This window comes from Tachysurus fulvidraco, chromosome 20 (assembly GCF_022655615.1).
Source record: "Tachysurus fulvidraco isolate hzauxx_2018 chromosome 20, HZAU_PFXX_2.0, whole genome shotgun sequence".
Lineage (NCBI taxonomy): Eukaryota > Metazoa > Chordata > Actinopteri > Siluriformes > Bagridae > Tachysurus > Tachysurus fulvidraco.
Window position 1 is genome coordinate 21,450,983 of NC_062537.1, and position 20,099 is coordinate 21,471,081.

At 41.5% G+C, this 20,099-nt stretch overlaps 1 protein-coding gene across 4 annotated transcripts in view; it reads right to left on the reverse strand.

Moving 5' to 3' along the window:
• Nucleotides 1–4,545: 4,545 nt before the first annotated feature.
• Nucleotides 4,546–20,099, reverse strand: part of ptbp3 (polypyrimidine tract binding protein 3) — a 44,417-nt gene continuing 28,863 nt past the window's right edge. For 3 of the 4 annotated variants that reach the window (XM_027162535.2, XM_027162534.2, XM_027162536.2), the window contains 10 exons: nucleotides 19,865–19,975; nucleotides 18,092–18,266; nucleotides 15,515–15,589; nucleotides 14,133–14,272; nucleotides 13,817–13,850; nucleotides 12,402–12,494; nucleotides 12,051–12,267; nucleotides 10,793–10,870; nucleotides 7,773–10,659; nucleotides 4,546–6,647 (listed from right to left, as the gene is read on the reverse strand). In XM_027162535.2, the coding sequence (XP_027018336.1) occupies nucleotides 10,527–10,659; nucleotides 10,793–10,870; nucleotides 12,051–12,267; nucleotides 12,402–12,494; nucleotides 13,817–13,850; nucleotides 14,133–14,272; nucleotides 15,515–15,589; nucleotides 18,092–18,266; nucleotides 19,865–19,975 (1,056 nt within the window). In that variant the 3' untranslated portion in view covers nucleotides 4,546–6,647; nucleotides 7,773–10,526. Of the gene's footprint in view, nucleotides 6,648–7,772; nucleotides 10,660–10,788; nucleotides 10,871–12,050; nucleotides 12,268–12,401; nucleotides 12,495–13,816; nucleotides 13,851–14,132; nucleotides 14,273–15,514; nucleotides 15,590–18,091; nucleotides 18,267–19,864; nucleotides 19,976–20,099 lie in introns of those variants that run through there. The other variant, XM_047804821.1, reaches the window with a different exon arrangement.

Consider the following 20,099-nt stretch of genomic DNA (forward strand, 5'->3'; position numbering starts at 1 on the left):
TCTCTTTTCTCTCACTGTTTGCACCAGGATGCACTTTGTGTCTAGGATTAAGTTACATTTACAGCATTTAGCAGACTTCCTTATAACTTAAGGTATAACTTACTCCAGGGGCAGTTCTAGGGTTTCATCTTTAGGGGTTTTATCCCTCAGTGAGAATTTAAAACAAGAAGAGTTTTATATTATATATTATATGACTACACAGTAAGCCAAAAGTTATGGTGTTATTTAAAATTGTAAAAGTGGACAAATTTTATGCATGATGTAATGATGCCAGTCTTGAATCAGATCAGTTCATGTGTGTGTGCATTCTCTACAAACAGTGTGTCCGATGAATGACGTCATTAATGAACTAATATTCACAAGACAAAGACTTTATCTTAGCAATCACCTTAATGTGTTTCGCTTCACAGAATATCCACCAGGTGGCGCATAAGAACTCGTCTAAGATTTTCTATTCTCACTTATTCCACGCTCCTACTGACACTGTGAGATCTCTGTAGATAAATCCAGCACATCCTTCCACGTGTACGTAGAGTGAAGACATTTAAAAATGACCAAGATAAACAAGCTTCATTCCAAAGACATCAGGGTGATGAGATCTGCTGGAAAATCAACTCGGGAGATAAACCGCCATCTGAATTCTGTCGGTGTTACCGCAACACTTGGCACCATCAGAAGACATTACAAAGAACGAAGAAAGACCAAACGCAAACCTCGCAAAATTACGCAGTAAGTTACCTGTCGGTGCTATCACCAACTCTACTATGTCGTATATGTGTTTTATGTTTTCCTTTTGTTTTTAGGGACATTGTGGCTTACATAGAGAACATGACTAACCAAAACGATGAAATGGCTGCAAGCTCTGTGAAAAAACAGCTATGGCGTGACAAAGCAGTGGACATCAGTGAGCGTTCCATCCGCAAGGTCAGACAAAGGCTTGGGTGGAGGTATGGTAAAACTTATCACTGTCATATGATCAGAGATCAAAATAAAGAGAAGCGACTTGAGCAAGCGCAAAAATGGATCGCAGAGAATGAGACATTTAACGATGTCATTTTTACGGATGAAACAACTGTGTCCTTGGATCGCTTTGCCTCCATGTCATTCCGTAAGGCAGGAAGACGTGTGTTTAAACCAAAGCCGAAGAATCCTCTGAAAGTTCATGTTTGGGGAGCAATATCCAGACTTGGACCAGGACCTATCGCAATCTATGATGGGATTATGGATCGTACTTTCTTCGAAGATGCTATTATTAAAAAAGTTGCTGCCCCATATATTCGGGAAACCTTCGGAGCCCAACACCGTTTTTTCCAGGACAATGATCCGAAGCACACTGCCTCAAGTAGAGTCATTGCCGCAGAAGGTATTAACTGGGTAAAGACTCCACCAGAATCCCCGGATATGAATCCCATCGAGATGGTGTGGCACGCTTTAAAAGATTATATTCGGAAAGAAGCAAAACCGACCTCAAAATCTGAGTTAGTTGCTGCCATAGACGAATTCTGGTTCGAGGAACTTACAGAAAAAACATGCAGCAAGTACATCAACAGATTGTTTAAAGTTCTTCCAGTTGTAGTGAAGAATCATGGTGGACATACTGGGATGTAGCTGTACTGTATGTCTAATGCTTTAATAGTCTGTTTACTTGTACGACCATTTTCAACAAATAAAAGCTTTTTAATTATGTGTTATTTTTGTTGTATTTTGGTAGCAGATTAGATTAGATTACATTAGATTAGATTAGATTACATGGCAGGAAGAAGCTTGTGCTTTGTATTAACCATTTGTTGATTACGTAAAACTTTCCATTTATTGCTGTAAATTTAAGTTGATTATATCAAAATATGTCAAATTAACTTTTGCGATATCGACCCTGAAATACCCTTTAAATTATGCACTAAATAGCATTTAAACAAAGTAACTGCAATCACAACATGGTGAAAACAGGAAAAAAATGGTTTTCTTTTGAATCCCTGAGAGGAGATGGATTAGTATTGGGGGATGTGTCAGTGGTCTATCGAGGCTAAAGGTTATGAAGCAGCTAAAATAAAGACTGTGGGGAGACATAAATAATAAATATTTTATTTCATTCATTCATCTTCTACCGCTTATCCGAACTTCTCGGGTCACGGGGAGCCTGTGTCTATCTCAGGCGTCATCGGGCATCGAGGCAGGATACACCCTGGACGGAGTGCCAACTCATCACAGGGCACACACACACTCTCATTCACTCACTCACACACACACACACACACACACACACACACACACACACACACACACACACACACACACACACACACACACACACACACACACACACACACACACACACTACGGACAATTTCTCAGAGATGCCAATCAACCTACCATGCATGTCTTTGGACCGGGGAGGAAACCGGAGTACCCGGAGGAAAGCCCCGAGGTACGGGGAGAACATGCAAACTCCACACACACAAGATGGAGGCGGGAATCGAACCCCCGACCCTGGAGGTGTGAGGCGAACGTGCTAACCACTAAGACACCGTATAATGCATATTTTATTTTTTATAAATAAGGCATAATTATTTTTTTAATAATTCATATTTTAATTTACACGTGTACACATGGACATGAGGGTGATGCCGTTGTTTTTTTGTTTGTTTGTTTGTTTTAATAAATGAATATATTACGAGTGTAGGGGCATCTGTACTCGGCCTGAACATAATGAATCAGGTGTATTGATTACATGTATATGACTGCATGCAGCACTGCGCAGACAAATCAATCTATATGGCATCAGAGTTCCACGAGAGCCATTCTAAAGCTTATCACTCTCAATGCGTTACATGTGTGACGGGTCTCCTGCTTCCCTGCTACAGCCGGCCAGTGGGTGGCGCTGTGTTACTAAATCGGGTGCACCTGTTTCTTGTTATCTCTCCTTATTTAAGTTTGGTGTTGATTGTGTTTAGATCTTTTTCCGCTTGGGATCTGTTTGGGGTTGTTTTCTGTTTGGTTTCTTTATTATTTTGTAAGCATTGTTTTCCATTTGAGTTCTCCACTACACGCTAACGTGTAAACTTAAATCATTCTGCCAAAGCTCAGATTAGTTATTCACAATTCTTTATTAAAGATTAACTGGTATTTTGGTTTTCACTGTGTCCTCCCTTTTTTGTCATGACTTGAGCCGGTTGTGACACGTTGATCTCGTGTCAATCGATCCGCGCCGTGCAGGTTGTTAATCTCTTTATTGTGATATGCCTCAATGGCAAATAATCAGACAAAAATGCTAAATTAGGACATAACTACATACAGTAGCTCTGTGCATCTCTGTGTAGCCCTAGTTCTGGATAACTTCTGGTCCTCCAGCACTGCTCGACTGATCCCATCCTCTCCTCAAGACATGCTTCATGACTCTTCTGTGTTCTGGTGGAGGTGGTGGAACAAACTCACACTAGAACCTTTAGAGTGTTCTGCAGAAACCAGTCTTGTTGGTTATCGAGTATTCAGCTGAATGCAAAGTTTCATTAATCATGGCTTTAGGTGGACGGAAAGTCTCTTTGTTTTTATGTATTTTGTGTGTGCAGATTTAAAATGCTCCACTCTGGGTGTGGTGTGTGATCAGGCAACAGTCTAAAACATCACATACATACATACATACAGAAAGAAAGAAAGAAAGAAAGAAAAAGATGCAGAAGTGCTCTAAAATGTTCTGACTCTGAACTTTCAACCCTTTCGACCTCTGCGATACTCCTGCACTGTGCTCCGAGTCTTGTAGCAGGAAACTCTGCATGTTTTACATTATCACTCATCTGACGTGGTGACAGAGACAGACATCGGGCTGTTTTACAGGTTTGTGATGACAGAGTGTTTAAACTACAGGAGAGCAAAGAACTGAAGAACGAGCAGACAGGGCAGGAGGTGGGGGAGGTGGGGGAGGCTTTCTGGGGTTATGGAGTTCATGTTCTGTCAAAGTGATCATACATGAGTGCAAAAGTCAAATGTCTCACACAGCAAAATTTATAAGTTCTAAACTGATGAGTTTGTAAAGTAAAGATTAAAATATGTAAAGTTATAAAGTACATTTTAACTTACAGATGACAGAATTATACGGTGAGAAAGTGTCTGTTTGTGCCTTTTTTGCTCCATCACATATGATTAGTTTTGGCAGAAAAAAGCTCCATTGTGAAGCCGGTCGCAGCGTGATGATGAGAACAGAGGAGGAAGTGAACGTGGCTGTTAGGACAGGAAACACCTGAGCAGGAGTGTTACAGCTGGCTGGAGGTGTGTGTTAGAGAACAGAGCAGGTAGAAAGATAGAACCCGGGTTCCTCTCCAGTACCACCACCAACGACAGAATGGAGGAGCTTCAACAAATCAGTCTGATTTAAAGTGCAGACCTGAAAAAGCAAAGCCGTGTGTATCTGTCAGAAACACACTTTAATATGAATAAATGAATGCTAATAATCTGACAGGTTAATGTGGTACTGGAGGCATCTGCAGGCGTGTGGAGGGTCAGAACAGAACCCAAAGGGAGAAGCACCAAGAGACAGAGAACTGAGGAAAGTACAGGTGTCATGACATTTATTCAAGGCATGCTACAATTAAAGTCCATTAGGAAAAAATCAGCAGAGATTCTGAGTAATAATAAGAACAACTTTAAATCTAATAAGGATTATGCATAATAGATAAGCAATTAAAAAAAAAAAAACCTTCTTCCAGCAAAATACAAAAACACACCAAAAAAAAATCCAAATCAACCATGCACCGCAAAAGAATTTAAAAATATGTTTCTTTAATAGTTTAATCTTCTATTTGCATTTTTATTACATCAAACTGAATCCGCTCGTCTCTCCATCCTTTTCCTCACAAACGTCACAAAAAACGACTTTTACAAATAAAAGCTGGTCCTGCTGCAATATCAAAATACAGAAGACAAAAAAAAAACATGGTGAATTTCCATAAATATAAAAAAACATTTCATAATCGACTGGTGTGTTGTATCTTGTTCCCAGAAACCTTTAAATTTTAGCTGTTTTTTTTACTTTTTTTTTTTTTTTTTGGCCAGGTTTAAACAAAAACTAAACCGAAAGGGAGCACATATTTACAAGCACTTGTTTGTTTTGGTAGTGGAACATTCATATTAATATCATGAGCAGATAGAAACTGGGGTTTTAAAGGCCAGCTGAGGATGGTGAGGTCGCTGCAGGCACTTTCTCTGTGCGTCGTGCCTGAGTTTTAATGTCCCTCGTTTTAATGCGAAATCATTTACAATTTCAGTAACAACTATAGCTCAGATTATTTAGAGACCGAAAAAAGGAGAAAATAAAAAATAAAAGTCATAATGGCTAAAACTTTAAGCTCAGAAAAAGCTTAAATCCTTTTCTCCAGTGCAACAGAAGTCACTTTTGCATGTGAACACATTTTTTGTGCGTTTTTCTATCGATTACACAACAACGTTCCATAAAACACTCAAATAATGCATCATCGTCATCATGACTGGAGTCGTATAATTTATTCCATATTTAATATTCATGACTAATGAGACCCCGCCCACAGCAGGTGATTATTCATTAATAAATATTCCACCATTACAAACTGTTGAGGTTTTAGAATAAAAGCACAAAAACGTCCATCACACCCGTAATTTAACTCTTTATAAAATGCCATTTACTCGCTTGCAGAAATAAAAGTTTAAATCGATCCAATTAGAGTTAAAAGTCCTTTGGTAATAATAAAGCTTTCGTAATTAAATTTGCGTAAAGATGAGATGAATATTCCATCTTATGGTTTTTTTTGTCATGGAAATCTTAACCGTACTTAACACTTTGTTCATGAACAAGTAAAAAGCAGATTTGAGGGAATGATGAAGGAAACATTGAGTATCGGTGCAGGAGCTCGTTCATGGGGGATTATTTATGATGCTGTGATGTGTTATATGGCTTCACCTTCTGTTTGAGGGGAAAAAGATAAAAACCCAACAAATACAAAGACACTTCAGTGGAGCTGCAACAACGCAAACGGGGAAGATGTTGGTTCTGATTTCTGATCTACATCCAGGAAGAAAGTGACACATACGAGCGAGAGATGGATGAAAGGCACATAAACTTTGGTCCTGCATTATTTGTGTGTTTAATTTCGATATAAAAACTATTCGGGGGGAAAAAAACAAAACCGAAGGCGGATTTGAACAGGAACGTGTCGGACGTCACGGGACGAAGTTGCCTGAGTCAAAAGACAGAAGTGAAATCTGTGTTTTAGCTGAGAAATAAATCCGAAAATGAAAGAATGTGATGGAGAGAAAAATGTGAACTGCTTTTAGTGCCTCGTTAAATATCACAAGTCTGGCTTTTTCTCCTGTGTGGAAATGAAAAGCTTTTACGGATACAGCATACAGCGTCACGCCGTTTACACCACCAGTAACACACACACACACACACACACACACACACCAAGCAAACTTTATCCAGTTTCACATCCTTACAAATAAGAGGGAAAAATATATAAAGAAACAAAAAAAATAATCACTACAGAGCACAAAACAGGCCACATCCCTAAAATCTGATTATAAGATACAGTAAATAAGAAAAGTCCAAAATAGACACAGACAGACAGACACAGACAGACAGACACAGACACAGACACAGACACACACACACACACACACACCTTAACTCTCAGATCATTAGAATCATCAGGTGGTCGCTGCTGAATGCTGTTTCATCTCAAAGTAATTAGATGTTTAAACAGAAAATGACGCCTACTGTAACATACAGGAGCCCAAATGTCTAAATATCAGAGAAAATTAACTGCCCTTCAGTCACATCCTGTTGAGCACGTAAACAGTTGAGTGCAAAAGTTTGTGCACCCTCACGGCCGTAACGTGCAGTACAGCACTCTGTGTTCAGAGCTGAGTGAAGCACAGCGTGAAGAGTTCAGCAGGAAACTTAGACCTCCGACGTCACTACAGACTTTATAGAAATAACGTGAGTCACACAGATGGGGCAGTTTGTCTAAAACACAGTTTAGTCACACAGATGGGGCAGTTTGTCTAAAACACAGTTTAGTCACACAGATGGGGCAGTTTGTGTTGCAGGGTTCAAGGTTGACTGAACACCAGGAGCACCAAAGTCATGAAATTAATTACACTCTGAACCTCAGTGTTGTGGCATCACACACAACCCCACAGTACGTGTGGCATAAGAGCCAAATATTAAAAGGGGAAAAGGTCAGATCAAAAGTTTGTGCCCCCTTTTCTGAACATGTTTCCTTTATAACTAATTCCATCTTCTACTCTAATATTTGGCCTCATCATCTGTTTAATATTGTTGTGTTTCGGCTTGTCGTCTTTTCACGTCTTTCATTTTGGCTTTTGTTAAGTTTGGGGAAAGAAAAAGAAAAGAAAAATCTGCAAACTTTTGTACTCAACTGTTAAACAAAAGGACACACTCCTGGATGCTGAATACGTTTTAAAGACTTTGGGATTTTGGGTAAAAGTGTGAGCCGATTCTTTTAGAGCTACGGATTTAAAGAGAGGGATTAAACATCCTGAGCAGGGAAACGTCATTTCACAGCATTTCATCATGCAGAGACAACAAGCAGAGATTCTCTCTCTCTCTCTCTCTCTCTCTCTCTCTCTCTCTCTCTCTCTCACACACACACACACACACAATCACTCACACACACTCATTCACTCACTCTCTCTCTCTCTCACACACACACACACACAATCACTCACACACACACACTCACACACAATCACTCACACACACTCATTCACTCTCTCTCTCTTACACACACACACTCTCTCTCACACACAAACACACTCTCGCTCTCTCTCTCTCTCTCACACACACACACACACACACACACAAACAGAGGAGACCCACAGCATAACACCAAGCATTTTTACACCAAACTGTTCGCTCTGATTTCTCCAGTGTGCCTTCAAAAGCACCAAACATTAATTTATGATTCAAATAAAAACAACACACAATACTGAGTCCCCACAAAAATACACATCTAAAAAAAATAATAAACCTACAAGAAAACAAAAAGCTACAAATAAAAATCAACAAATCAACCCTCTCACCAATCGCACAAAATAGTACTTAAGATATCTTAGGTAATATTTCTAAAACCTATTTTGATTATAAACACATTATAAGGCACATAATAAGAAAATGAAGTAAATACACAGTAAATATGATGTTTTTTTTCTTTTCACCATAATGTCATGAATGATTATAGTGGTACAAAAACCCGGTGAGTGTTTTTTTTTTCCATTGTTTTGTTTTGTTTCTCTCCATAAAAAAGAACTAATTACCAAAAATAAGTAACTTCTTTTTTCTCCAAAAAATCTTGACAATCGTTAAAGATAAATAGACCTGAATAGTTTTGCTTTAGGTAAGACTGTAAACTTCAAAGAAAAATTCAATTTCTATTGAGAAGCGTGAGTGAAGGGTGGAATCGATCGCTTCAGGTAAAAAAAAAAAAGTAAAAACATAAATAAAACAGACAAGACATGTCCCTTGTCCTGGGATCCGAGTATATATATATATATGTTTTTCCTTTTGTTTTGAATTAGAATTTACTCAGGAAAAAGGAGCAGCGCCATCTAGTGGCTCTCTGTGGGGAATTTTAAGGCTTGGTGATAAATCTGATCCTGCATCCTGAGAACCAGCAGTCTGATCTTTATCTAATCTAACGGAATGCTCCTGACCCGGAGTCCTGTGTTAAGGATGAGGGTGTGCTGAGTCAGGGTTGCCAGGTGCGATTTTACTCCTTGCGTTCTTTTTTTTTTTTACTGCTGAACAACATAAAAAGATGTGGAAAATGGTACAGCTTTACCTCTGACACTGGAGACTCCTTCCATAAATGTTCTATGAGTCTCCTTAAAGAAAATGTCGTTATAGTCGTTTAATCATCGTCTGCTGTCTGCCTGTGAATGAGCTGTTACTATAGTGACCGAAACTTCTGACCAGCTTCAGAATCAGGTTAGTGCTCATTAGTGCTGCAGCGCACGCAGTTTATGAGACCTGGCAACCCTGCAGGCTGGTGTTTCTTCAGGATCAGGATGCAGCTCTGTTTCCTTTACGTCTATTAATCACAATTGACACAGAAACTTTTGATCTTTCACGGTTTTCTGTCCCTGATTGAAACCATGGCCTAATTTAATTACACTAGGAACAGGATGACATTAAAACCAGTGTGTTTCACTAAGGAGCGCTTTTCTCCCTGTGCCGCAAAGATGCACTTTCTCTCTCTTTTTGCCTTTTCTTATTTTAGATTTGGACATGTGGAGGTGGGACAGCAAGGCGAGAGAGAGAGAGAGAGAGAGAGAGAGAGAGAGAGAGAGAGAGAGAGAGAGAGAGAAATGCTCCATCAAATCAGGTCTGATCTGATTCTGATGCAACCTGGGGAAAAAAAAAGAATTAAAAAAAAACAATAATAAAAGTTAAAAGGAAAAGAATTTGATTACACGAGGGACACTGAATGGAGAGGGAATCAATCAGCAACCAGAAAGCACAGCTAATTGTTCGTCGAGGGGTGGTTGGGGTGGGGGGCTACATGATTCACATTCAAAATGACATTAAACGACAGGAGGCGGGGCTTCCTGACAGCCGGGCTCTGCTGATTGGAGTGTTCTAGCATGATTGACAGCTGGACATGCTTTCCTGGAATGATCGTGCACGTTGAGGTCTATAAAAACGTCTCAGCTGATCACAGACGAGTGTCCGAGCGGTCCAGACCAGGCGACACACGTTTCACAACAGTCTCATCGTTTGATGTTTTTTTTTAATTAAAATGAAACCCATTTCACAGGAGAACAAAAAAATCTTTCAGGATGTTTTCACAGATCCCGAGCACGTATGACGAAGTGTCAGAACTGTTCCCCATCCGTCACACAGACACTTTACTGCTACGTAAAAGAGAGCTCTCAGTGGCGAGGGAACGTCGCTACAGGGTTTTTACCCAGCGGCACCTTGTGATGACATCAGGAACATTCAAACAGGGCGTGGCCTATCCAGTGAGGCTGCAGTTCTGAAAGCTGGATGGAGCACCTGGGTGAAACGTTAACAGTTAAATAGCACGACAGGCACATCGACATCCATGTTCACGTCCACGTTCACAACAAACATCTCCAAACTTCTCCAGCAAAGTCAAAAAAGAGATCATTCTCTCTCCATCTGAAGATTCTGCTGCAGCTCGGCTTAAACCATGGCTGTGCTGCAACGGCTGCCAGATAAATCAGATACAAACGGGAACTCTGTCGCATTAAACCAAAGCTTATATTTCTCCAGCTTTAAAAAAAAAACCTTCAGTTTCGCTCTACCTGAAGGTCATATAGTAGTCTCTAACTCCTTATAGAACTTTAAAACCCAGAAGATCTAAAACTACCCAAAGTCTCTTGTTTTTTTGTCTACGTTTCATTATTAAAGTTTTTTATATTAAATCATGTCTTTAGTTACAGAGGTTCATCAGTCAGGCGTCATCTCTCATGTTTAAACCCGTGAACAGAACAGCTGAGGGTTTGAGAGAACGCTGCTAGATGGTGGATTTGGAGAAGGACACTCGGAGGTGGTGGTTCTCGCCCAGGTCATAATTGTGGAGGTCGATCAGGGCCTGAATGGCCTCCTCCACTGAGCCTAGCTGGATCAACGCCATCTTACGGTCCTTCCTGATGGGGGGGGGGGGGGGGGAGAGAGAGAGAGAGAGAGAGAGAGAGAGAGAGCGCACCAAAGCTACAGAATCAGAACAAACATCCAAGAGAAAGTTCCACATTTACAGACAGTTCAGTGATGAAAACTTACTGGAAAAATTTGAAGGCTTTAACAGTGTATCCTGTACTGGAGAACAGATCCTTCAACATGTCGTCTGCAATAGAAGGTCTGAAAAAATGGAAGAGAAATGTATTGGAATAATTCTTCATTCTGGTGGTTATATTTATATACACGTGTGTGTGTGTGTGTGTCTATGTGTATATGTGTGTGTGTGTGTATGTATGTGTGTGTGTATGTGTGTGTATGTGTATGTCTATGTGTGTATGTGTGTGTGTATGTCTGTGTGTATGTGTGTGTGTCTGTGTGCATGTCTGTGTGTGTGTGTGTATATATCTATGTGTCTGTGTATGTCTATGGGTGTTTATATGTCTATGTGTGTGTGTCTGTGTGTATATGTGTGTGTCTATGTGTGTGTGTGTGTGTATGTCTGTGTGTCTCTGGGTGTGTGTGTGTGTGTGTGTGTGTGTGTGTGTATGTATGTATGTGTGTGTATGTGTATGTCTATGTGTGTATGTGTGTGTGTATGTGTGTGTGTATGTCTGTGTGTGTGTGTGTGTGTGTATATATCTATGTGTCTGTGTGTGTGTGTATGTCTATGGGTGTTTATATGTCTATGTGTGTGTGTCTGTGTGTATATGTCTATGTGTGTGTGTCTATGTGTGTGTGTGTGTGTATGTCTGTGTGTCTCTGGGTGTGTGTGTGTGTGTGTGTGTGTATGTGTGTCTGTGTGTGTGTACGTGTGTGTGTATATGTCTATGTGTCTGTCTATGTGTGTATGTCTGTGTGTCTATGTCTGTGTGTATGTGTGTGTGTCTGTGTGCATGTCTGTGTGTGTGTGTGTGTGTGTGTGTGTGTATATATCTACGTGTCTGTGTGTGTATATATGTCTGTGTGTGTGTCTGTGTGTGTGTATGTCTGTGTGTGTATGTCTATGTATCTGTGTGTGTGTGTATATATATCTATGGGTGTTTATATGTCTGTGTGTGTGTCTGTGTGTATATGTCTGTGTGTGTGTGTGTCTGTGTGTGTGTATGTGTGTGTCTGTGTGCATGTCTGTGTGTGTGTGTGTGTGTGTGTGTGTGTGTGTATGTCTATGTGTCTGTCTATGTGTGTATGTCTGTGTGTATGTCTATGTATCTGTGTGTGTGTGTGTATGTGTGTATATGTCTATGTGTCCGTGTGTGTGTGTGTGTGTGTGTATGTCTATGGGTGTGTATATGTCTATGTTTGTGTCTGTGTGTATATGTCTATGTGTGTGTGTCTGTGTGTGTGTGTCTGTGTCACTTACGGGATGTTGGACAGGTGCAGTGTGGCTGACGGAGGGAAGATGTTCTGGAAGTTTTTGGATCCAGGTTTTTTGAAGCGATGCAGTGGGCTGCCGCTGAAGTCTTTGGTCAGTCCCTGATCCTCCTGACCCTCACGAGGAAGCTGCACCGTCTGGTGTTTAGAGATGGTGACACGCATCACCCTGCCATACAAACGCTGACCGTTCAGGTGACTCATCGCTGGTCATAAACATAAGAGAGTTAAAGACTTAGAACCTGAGCAGAGACACAAACGTGTTTATTCTTCTACTGTATTAACAATCTTCATCATCATCACACCGACTCCATCATCAACCTGTACATTAAACACACACCGAGCTGGGCCTGTGTCGCATCCGCCATCTGCACCAACGCATTCTCTTTCTTATTGAACAGAATCTTAACTCTGTGAACATCTCCATACACTCCTGCACACACAAGAGACAAGATTGTATTAACACACACACACACACACACATTATATACACAATATCACAGGATCAGGACAAATCAAACTGAGGAAGATGATGAGGGTCTCCTTTCATCTGTGTACACGTCAAATGAAGTTGAGTAATAATTAGACTGAAATGATGTCATTATGTAATACGGTTTTGGACTGAAAACATTTCTGCTTCAAAACTGTACAAAACTTAAAAACAAACCCAATGTAAAGAACAAATGGTTTATGATAAATAACTAATAAATAATCCAGATGTTTTGTGTGTAACTTCATCATTCGATCATCACAGAGATAAACATCAACAGCAGCTTAGTGTGTGGTGCAGTAAACATTAACAGGGCTAGCGTTAGCATTAAGGCTGGCGTTAGCATTAATGCTAAAATTAACAGGGCTAGCGTTAGCATTAAGGCTGGCGTTAGCAGGCTAGCGTTAGCATTAAGGCTGGCGTTAGCATTAATGCTAACATTAACAGGGCTAGCCTTAGCATTAAGGCTGGCGTTAGCATTAATGCTAGCATTAACAGGGCTAGCGTTAGCATTAAGGCTAGCGTTAGCAGGCTAGCGTTAGCATTAAGGCTAGCGTTAGCATTAACATTAGAACCAGACTCTGAATCACTGTTAGCTGAAGCATCTTAGCGTTTATTAAAAAATAAAATTGTTCATGACACAAAAACAACAAATTTTCTTCATTCTAATTAATGTTCAGTTACATGATATTTAATCTGTTTTTATTTCCATTGTCACCGACACATTTCTGCGTTATTCTACACATTCATTTTAATCTGACATACTTTCATGCAGAAGCTGATATTATTTCCTGCATTTTTATTGCCGGTTTTATTTTTTAATAAGTTTATATCTCACAGTATTTTTTGACTTCACAGTGTGTTCCCATATTATATTGTAATTTTGTTTGATGGGAAGAGAGACTTTCAGTCATTTTCTGTATGTTAATAGACTCGAGAGAGCGTTTGTACATCAACACAAAGAAATACACGTCGTCTCCACTGCTTTATTACACACACAGGAGTCACTAACACCGGGAACATCTTCAGGAAAATCATTCATGCCATCTGACTAACTCAGGCGCTGACATTTATTAAAGTGTGTGTGTGTGTGTGTGTGTGCGCGTGTGTGTGTTCATATGACGGACAGAGCCATTCTGTATCTGTAAACAATCTCACTGCAGTGTTGGTGAGGAAATGACTCCTCCATCTCCTCGGCCACTTCTGCCTTCATAAAAACAACCTTCACCAGATCTGATTTAGGAGAATAATAAAATTGTTCTTACCGAATAAGATGAACAGTCCATGTGGTGATATACTCTACAGGAGAAAAAAGGACAGAATTACACTTAGGCGTTTAAGCAGCAGCAGCAGCAATATTTCAGATTTTATGAATCTTTAAAGATCCATGTTAATGTATCCGACACCTCCTGCAGTCCCTCACGGTTTAAATGTTAATAATGTCTACAATTCTAAAGCAGGAAGAATAAAATGAAGTAAAAACTAAAACACGGTGATTTAATGTCAATGAGTCACTGATCTAACACTGAAGGGGGTTTCAAGGTAAAACTCAGGGTGGGATTTGTGGGCGGAGTCACTCACGTCAGGATTGAGGTTGGAGACGAGGAGAACAGAGTGGAGGGCGGTGGGAGGCATGCCGTGGATGGCCATCCGCCCGGCTACAGCTGACGTGGGGATGGTGAGGGGTCCGAGAGCACCGGGCATCGCCTGCATGGAGAGACCTGAGAGACAGACACACCCATCACAACAACCACACCACACAGCGTTAGTTAGAGACAGGGACGGAGAAGAACGTCCAAAAGTAAATAAATCTTCAGTCTGGATTTAACATGAAGTGCTGATGTTTCTGATGGATGATGACAGATGACCAGAAACTTCATGGTTCAGGTTCTATACAGTGAAAATCTGAGAAAATTATTAATAAATAATTAGAAGGAGGAAAAAAGAGGAAGAGGATGAGGAGGAAGTTTCTATGGACTCACTGCCTGTCTAAATAATGACCCAAATAACCTGAAACAAATAAACATTTTCTATGAGTTCAGACTTCATAATGTGTTTATAACATGCTGTAGTTTGTCTGTCTTTAAAACAAACTACAGCATGTGATAAAGTCACCATGCTATGGTCTGTATGGTGGTTATAACTGCATGCTTTACATCTCATAACACTTTAGTAAACATTATAATATAGTAATACGTTATAACATAAATAAACAGAACAAAAGCGTTTTAACGTCCTTCAGCACACGGAGTCGAGAAAAACATGACAGTAATCTGTTCATAAGCAATGACACCGTCCACTAGAACACCTTATCTTGACATTAACCCTAAAGTGTGTGTTATAACCATCACAGCATTTTACATTCTACTGTGTTCTTATGAACATGAACCATGCACTAATGCTTCATGAGCTGTAACTCTAATCGGCTCTAAACAGAGTCGTATATCGATATAAAGGTCTAACACATGCCTCCAGAACATCTTCACTTTACTGGAGTTTATATATAGAAAAGAGTCGTGTACATTTTTTTAGCTAAGAGAATTGTAATAAAGATTCAGAGGAATGACAATGTGGAGAAACAATTCTTGTTTTTTAAGAAGTATTAACAGAAATATTCACAATTATTATCTGAGTGAACTCGGAATGTGTAGTGAACCCGAGCGAGCCGAGTCGAGTCGTTTAATCTGTGTCGAATACACCTCTGGATTTATACAATGTTCGATAGCCAGCTGTTCGTGATTAGTGCTTTATTTTAAATCAATAACCAATTCTTACAGTAAATGAGTCGCACTCGTGTCGTTAAAAACACTGATTTAGAGTCTGGAACAATCATTACACACATCCGCACACTTAACGTGAGGACGTGTTCATACTGAAGCTCTGAGCGTTAGAGCTGTACGTCTGTCTGCAGTGGGTGGGGGTGGGGGGTGGTGGCAGAGAGGAAGTGTGGTGTTCATTTTTACCTGCAGCCTGAGGAAAACCGACAGGAGCGAAACCAGCCGCCCCGGCGTAGGGTGAGGAAATGATGCCAGGAGCCCCTATAACACACACACACACACACACACACACACACACACACACACACACACACAAATGCACGCATGTATTTATTTATTTGATGATTTTATTTTCAGCAGTAAAACTGGTATCGAATCACTGCAGTTATTTCTCTGTGTGTGTGATTTAGATTCCTAACAAACACACACACTTTACTGACATGATGCAGAGACACAGAGTGAAAAACACTAATAAATAAATCACAAATTTTATCTGATCCTCTTACAAACAGAAAAGACCGGAATAAAGTTTGTGAATGTTTATAGACGAAGCTGTAGATTCGGTTAATATTGACTTTATTGTATTTATTGTGATGATGTTTAGGTAAAAGCTGCAGGTTTTAGTCATCAGTGTGTTCCTCCTGCATTATTATCATCTCTTTGTTTTGTTTTTAATTAAATCTCAGTTTAGTTTCAGTTTCAGGAAAGTAAAGTGTGTCGTGTGAGCTCTAGTTTCATATAAAAATAATAAACTTATGTTCGGAAAAGAAACTTTCAGAAATTTATTCAAATTTTTTTTTCCTCCCTTAAAGTGAATTTTTCCTTCGAACACTTTTATCTGAGAAATTGGATCACGTCCACCTTTATTTTACAAATAGCTGGAAAATACATCCCATTTGAATATGTAAAAAATGTGAAAAGTTTGTGTCCCTTTAAGGCAAAAAGCAGGGAACAAAACTGACCTTAAAGCTAAAAGAAGTTCAGTGTTGGATTGTTTTACTCTTCAGTTCATGTGTTAATTCTGTGTATAACATGTTGTACTGTAAGTCTCAGGTGTAAGAGCTCAGATATAAGCTCCTGTTTATTAGTAAATAAAGAGTTTATTACAGAAACTCACCTTAAATACACAGCAGATTTAACACGACATTTAATTACAGGATAAAGAGGTGACGTGAACGTGATTCCCTGTTCTCAGATATTTTCCCATGGACTTTGTGTTCTATACCTTTAGGTGTTTATTTAGTTTGTGTTTTTGTTTACGTCGCTGTTTGGAGTTGAAATGTTTATCGTGACGCTGCAGCAGGCTGAAAAACGACGACTCGCTGATAAAGTAAATCACAATCTCAACATGTTTTACTGTGACTCTACGTCACAGAGCTCACTGACAGTCCTGAGCACACACAGGGATGATTAATCAGGCCAGATTTATACACTGGACACACACACACACACACACACACACACACACACAGCTTATCAGCAGCTACAGCGCCTGTTCCCTTCAGACAGCATCCGTGATTTACAGGGTCTCAGACAAGATGGGTGGATGAGCTGAGGGATCTACCACCTCCACCATAAAACACATACACACACACACACACACACACACACACACACACACACACACACACACACACACACACACACACACACAATCTATTCTCATGCTGTTTTCCAGCCCACTCAGACCCTCATTTAGTGTGTGAAAGCCAAAGATAAGGCCTTGTCTCTGCTCTTTCAGTGTGTGTGTATGTGTGTGTGTGTGTGTGTGTGTGTGTGTGTGTGTGTATGTGTGTGTGTGTGCGTAACAAGAGCTACATACAGATTTGTCAGTTTCAGAAGGCAGTGGGTGAGAAAGAACATTGCCACCATGGCTGCCAGATGGAGAAGAAGAGCAGCAGAGTTTGAGCCACAAATGGCTGCTAGAACTGTTCCCCAGTGAGAACCTCATCATCCCTCACTATAATCTAGAACCCTGAAGGTGTTCTGACTGACCGAGTGATTCGGTCACATCACAGGGTCTTTACTAAAGCTCAGTGAACAGTCGTGTGTGAACACTGACTGAGGGGTTGATGGGGCAGAGGGAAGAGCATGAATTCTACTTAGTGATTTTTTTATTCTACACTGAGCTGCTGTACAGCTGATTTCAAACATCACCATGGTGAAGAGACACTGAGGGAAAGAGGGAGCATAAAGAAAGAGATAAAGCAGAAGAACATGGAGGAGAGAAGCGATAGAGTTAAATCTTTTTAATAACATTATAATTTATATATACTGATTTAATACTGTAACAGTAGAACTGGTGTGTGTAATGTGTGTGTGTGTGTGTGTGTAATGTATGTGTGTGTGTAATGTATGTGTGTGTGTGTAATGTGTGTGTGTGTAATGTGTGTGTAATGCATGTGTGTGTAATGTGTGTGTGTAATGTGTGTGTGTGATGCATGTGTGTGTGATGTGTGTGTGATGCATGTGTGTGTAATGTGTGTGTGATGCATGTGTGTGTGTGTGATGCATGTGTGTGTAATGTGTGTGTGTAATGTATGTGTGTGTAATGCATGTGTGTGTAATGCATGTGTGTGTAATGTGTGTGTGTGATGCATGTGTGTGTAATGTGTGTGTGTGTGTAATGTGTGTGTGTGATGCATGTGTGTTTAATGTGTGTGTGTGTGTGTGTGTGTAATGCATGTGTGTGTAATGCATGTGTGTGTAATGCATGTGTGTGTGTAATGTGTGTGTAATGCATGTGTGTGTAATGTGTGTTACCAAAGGCTGCAGTCATTGCAGGCTCCATCGTGGGCTGTCCGTCTCCTGAAGGCAGGTCGAGTCGTGTGAAGTCTCGGCTCTTGTCGTTGTTGTACTTGACGTTGAGGCTGGTGAGTTTGGAGAACTCGATGCGCAGTGTGCAGCAGGCATTGTAAATGTTCTGTCCATCTAAAGTCTGACACACAAAACACTCAGATCAGAAAAAAGTAATAAAAATATAAAATGTGTGTGTGTGTGTGTGTGTATGTGTGTGTGTGGTTACACTGCTGTTATACATCTATAATAAACCTGAGAAAGAGCAGATCAAATCCGAATCATTACACAGTCATCAGGTGAAACAAACCAAACAGAGAGTGAGAGCGAGTGTGTGTGTGTGAGAGTGTGTGTGTGTGTGTGTGAGAGTGTGTGTGTGTGTGTGTGTGTGAGAGAGAGAGTGTGTGTGTGTGAGAGAGAGAGTGTGTGTGTGAGAGAGAGTGTGTGTGTGTGCGCGAGCGTGTTTGTGTGCGCGCGCGCGTGTGTGTGCGTGTGTGTGTGGTTGTTGTGCGCGCGCGCGCGCGCGCGCGCGTGTGTGTGTGCGTGCGCGTGTGTGGTGTGCGCGCGCGCCGTGTTGTTGCGCGCGCGTGTGTGTGCGCGCGCGCGCGCGTGTGTGCGCGTGTGTGTGCGCGCGCGCGCGTTGGTGTGTGTGGTTGTGTGTGTGCGTGTGTGTGTGCGTGTGTGTGTGTGTGCGCGTGTGTGTGTGTGTGGGTGTGCGTGCGCGCGCGTGTGCGCGCGCGTGTGTGTGTGTGTGCGCGCGCGCGCGTGTGTGTGTGCGCGCGTGTGTGTGTTTGCGCGCGTGGGTGTGTGTGTGTGTGTGTGTGTGTGTGCGCGCGCGGGTGTGGTGTTGTTGCGCGCCGCGCGCGCGCGCGCGCGCGCGCGCGCGCGCTCGTGTGTGTGTGGCGCGCGCGTGTGTGTGTGTGTGCGCGCGCGTTGTGTGTGTGCGCGCGCGTGTGTGTGGGGCGCGCGCGTGTTGTGTGCGCCGCGCGTGTGTGTGTGGTGTGTGTGTGTGTGACGCGCGCGCGTGTGTGTGTGCGCGCGCGTGTGTGGTGTGGTGTGTGCGCCGCGCGCGTGGTGTGTGCAGAGCCGCGTGTGTGTGTGTGTGTGTGAGAGCAAGTGTGTGTGTGAGAGAGACAAAAGAGAGGTACGTGAGCGATGTGGAAAAAACTCTCCTCCTTCCTAGCTGCTGTTGCGTTTTGTTTTTCTTCTCTGTTCTTCTCATCTCTACTCAGTAATTTAGGAAAAGGAGGATTTTGGAGCTCCGCCTCCTCCAGCAACATGAAGAAACATCTCCTTTGTGCAGCGAAGCAACGCGACATGGCAGCAGCACAATAGATAACACCCGCAGACCAGAGGAGTAATTACGCACACGCCGCCTTTCTCTCTTCCTCTCACAGCTTCAATAGTGTTCATTAGATATCCTCAGCTCTGACAAATTAATCACGGGGGTGAGGGAGTCCTGCAGAACGCCGCTCATTCAGAGGACCAAGCTACAGATGTTGAATGCTGAGGGATTTTCAGGCCCAGAAACTATCACCCTACAAACCTGAAGCCACAGTGATGGACGACGAAGCCAGGGTCAGGAGATAAACTGCAGAGGACCAGAGTGAGGAAGAAGCACAGCAGATACCCACAAGAACATCAAGAAAAACTTTCCAGATGTTCTTCTTTCACCCAGACACATGTTCAGCTCCTCCTCAAAGACAGAGAAATCGATAAGGAGACGTTTTCGGGACTCACCAGTTTGGCGTGATGTGAGTTTATAGGATCTGCGTATTGAAGCAAAGCCTGGAACTGGTTATTTTTGGTGAACGTGATGATCTTCAGAACTGTTCCAAACTTAGAGAAGATCTACAGCAGGGAGAAAGACGACAGCAAGACAAAATTTAGAGTTATTCACACACACACACACACACACACACACACACAAACACACACACACACACACACAGTTAGTTTGTTGTTCACTCCGACT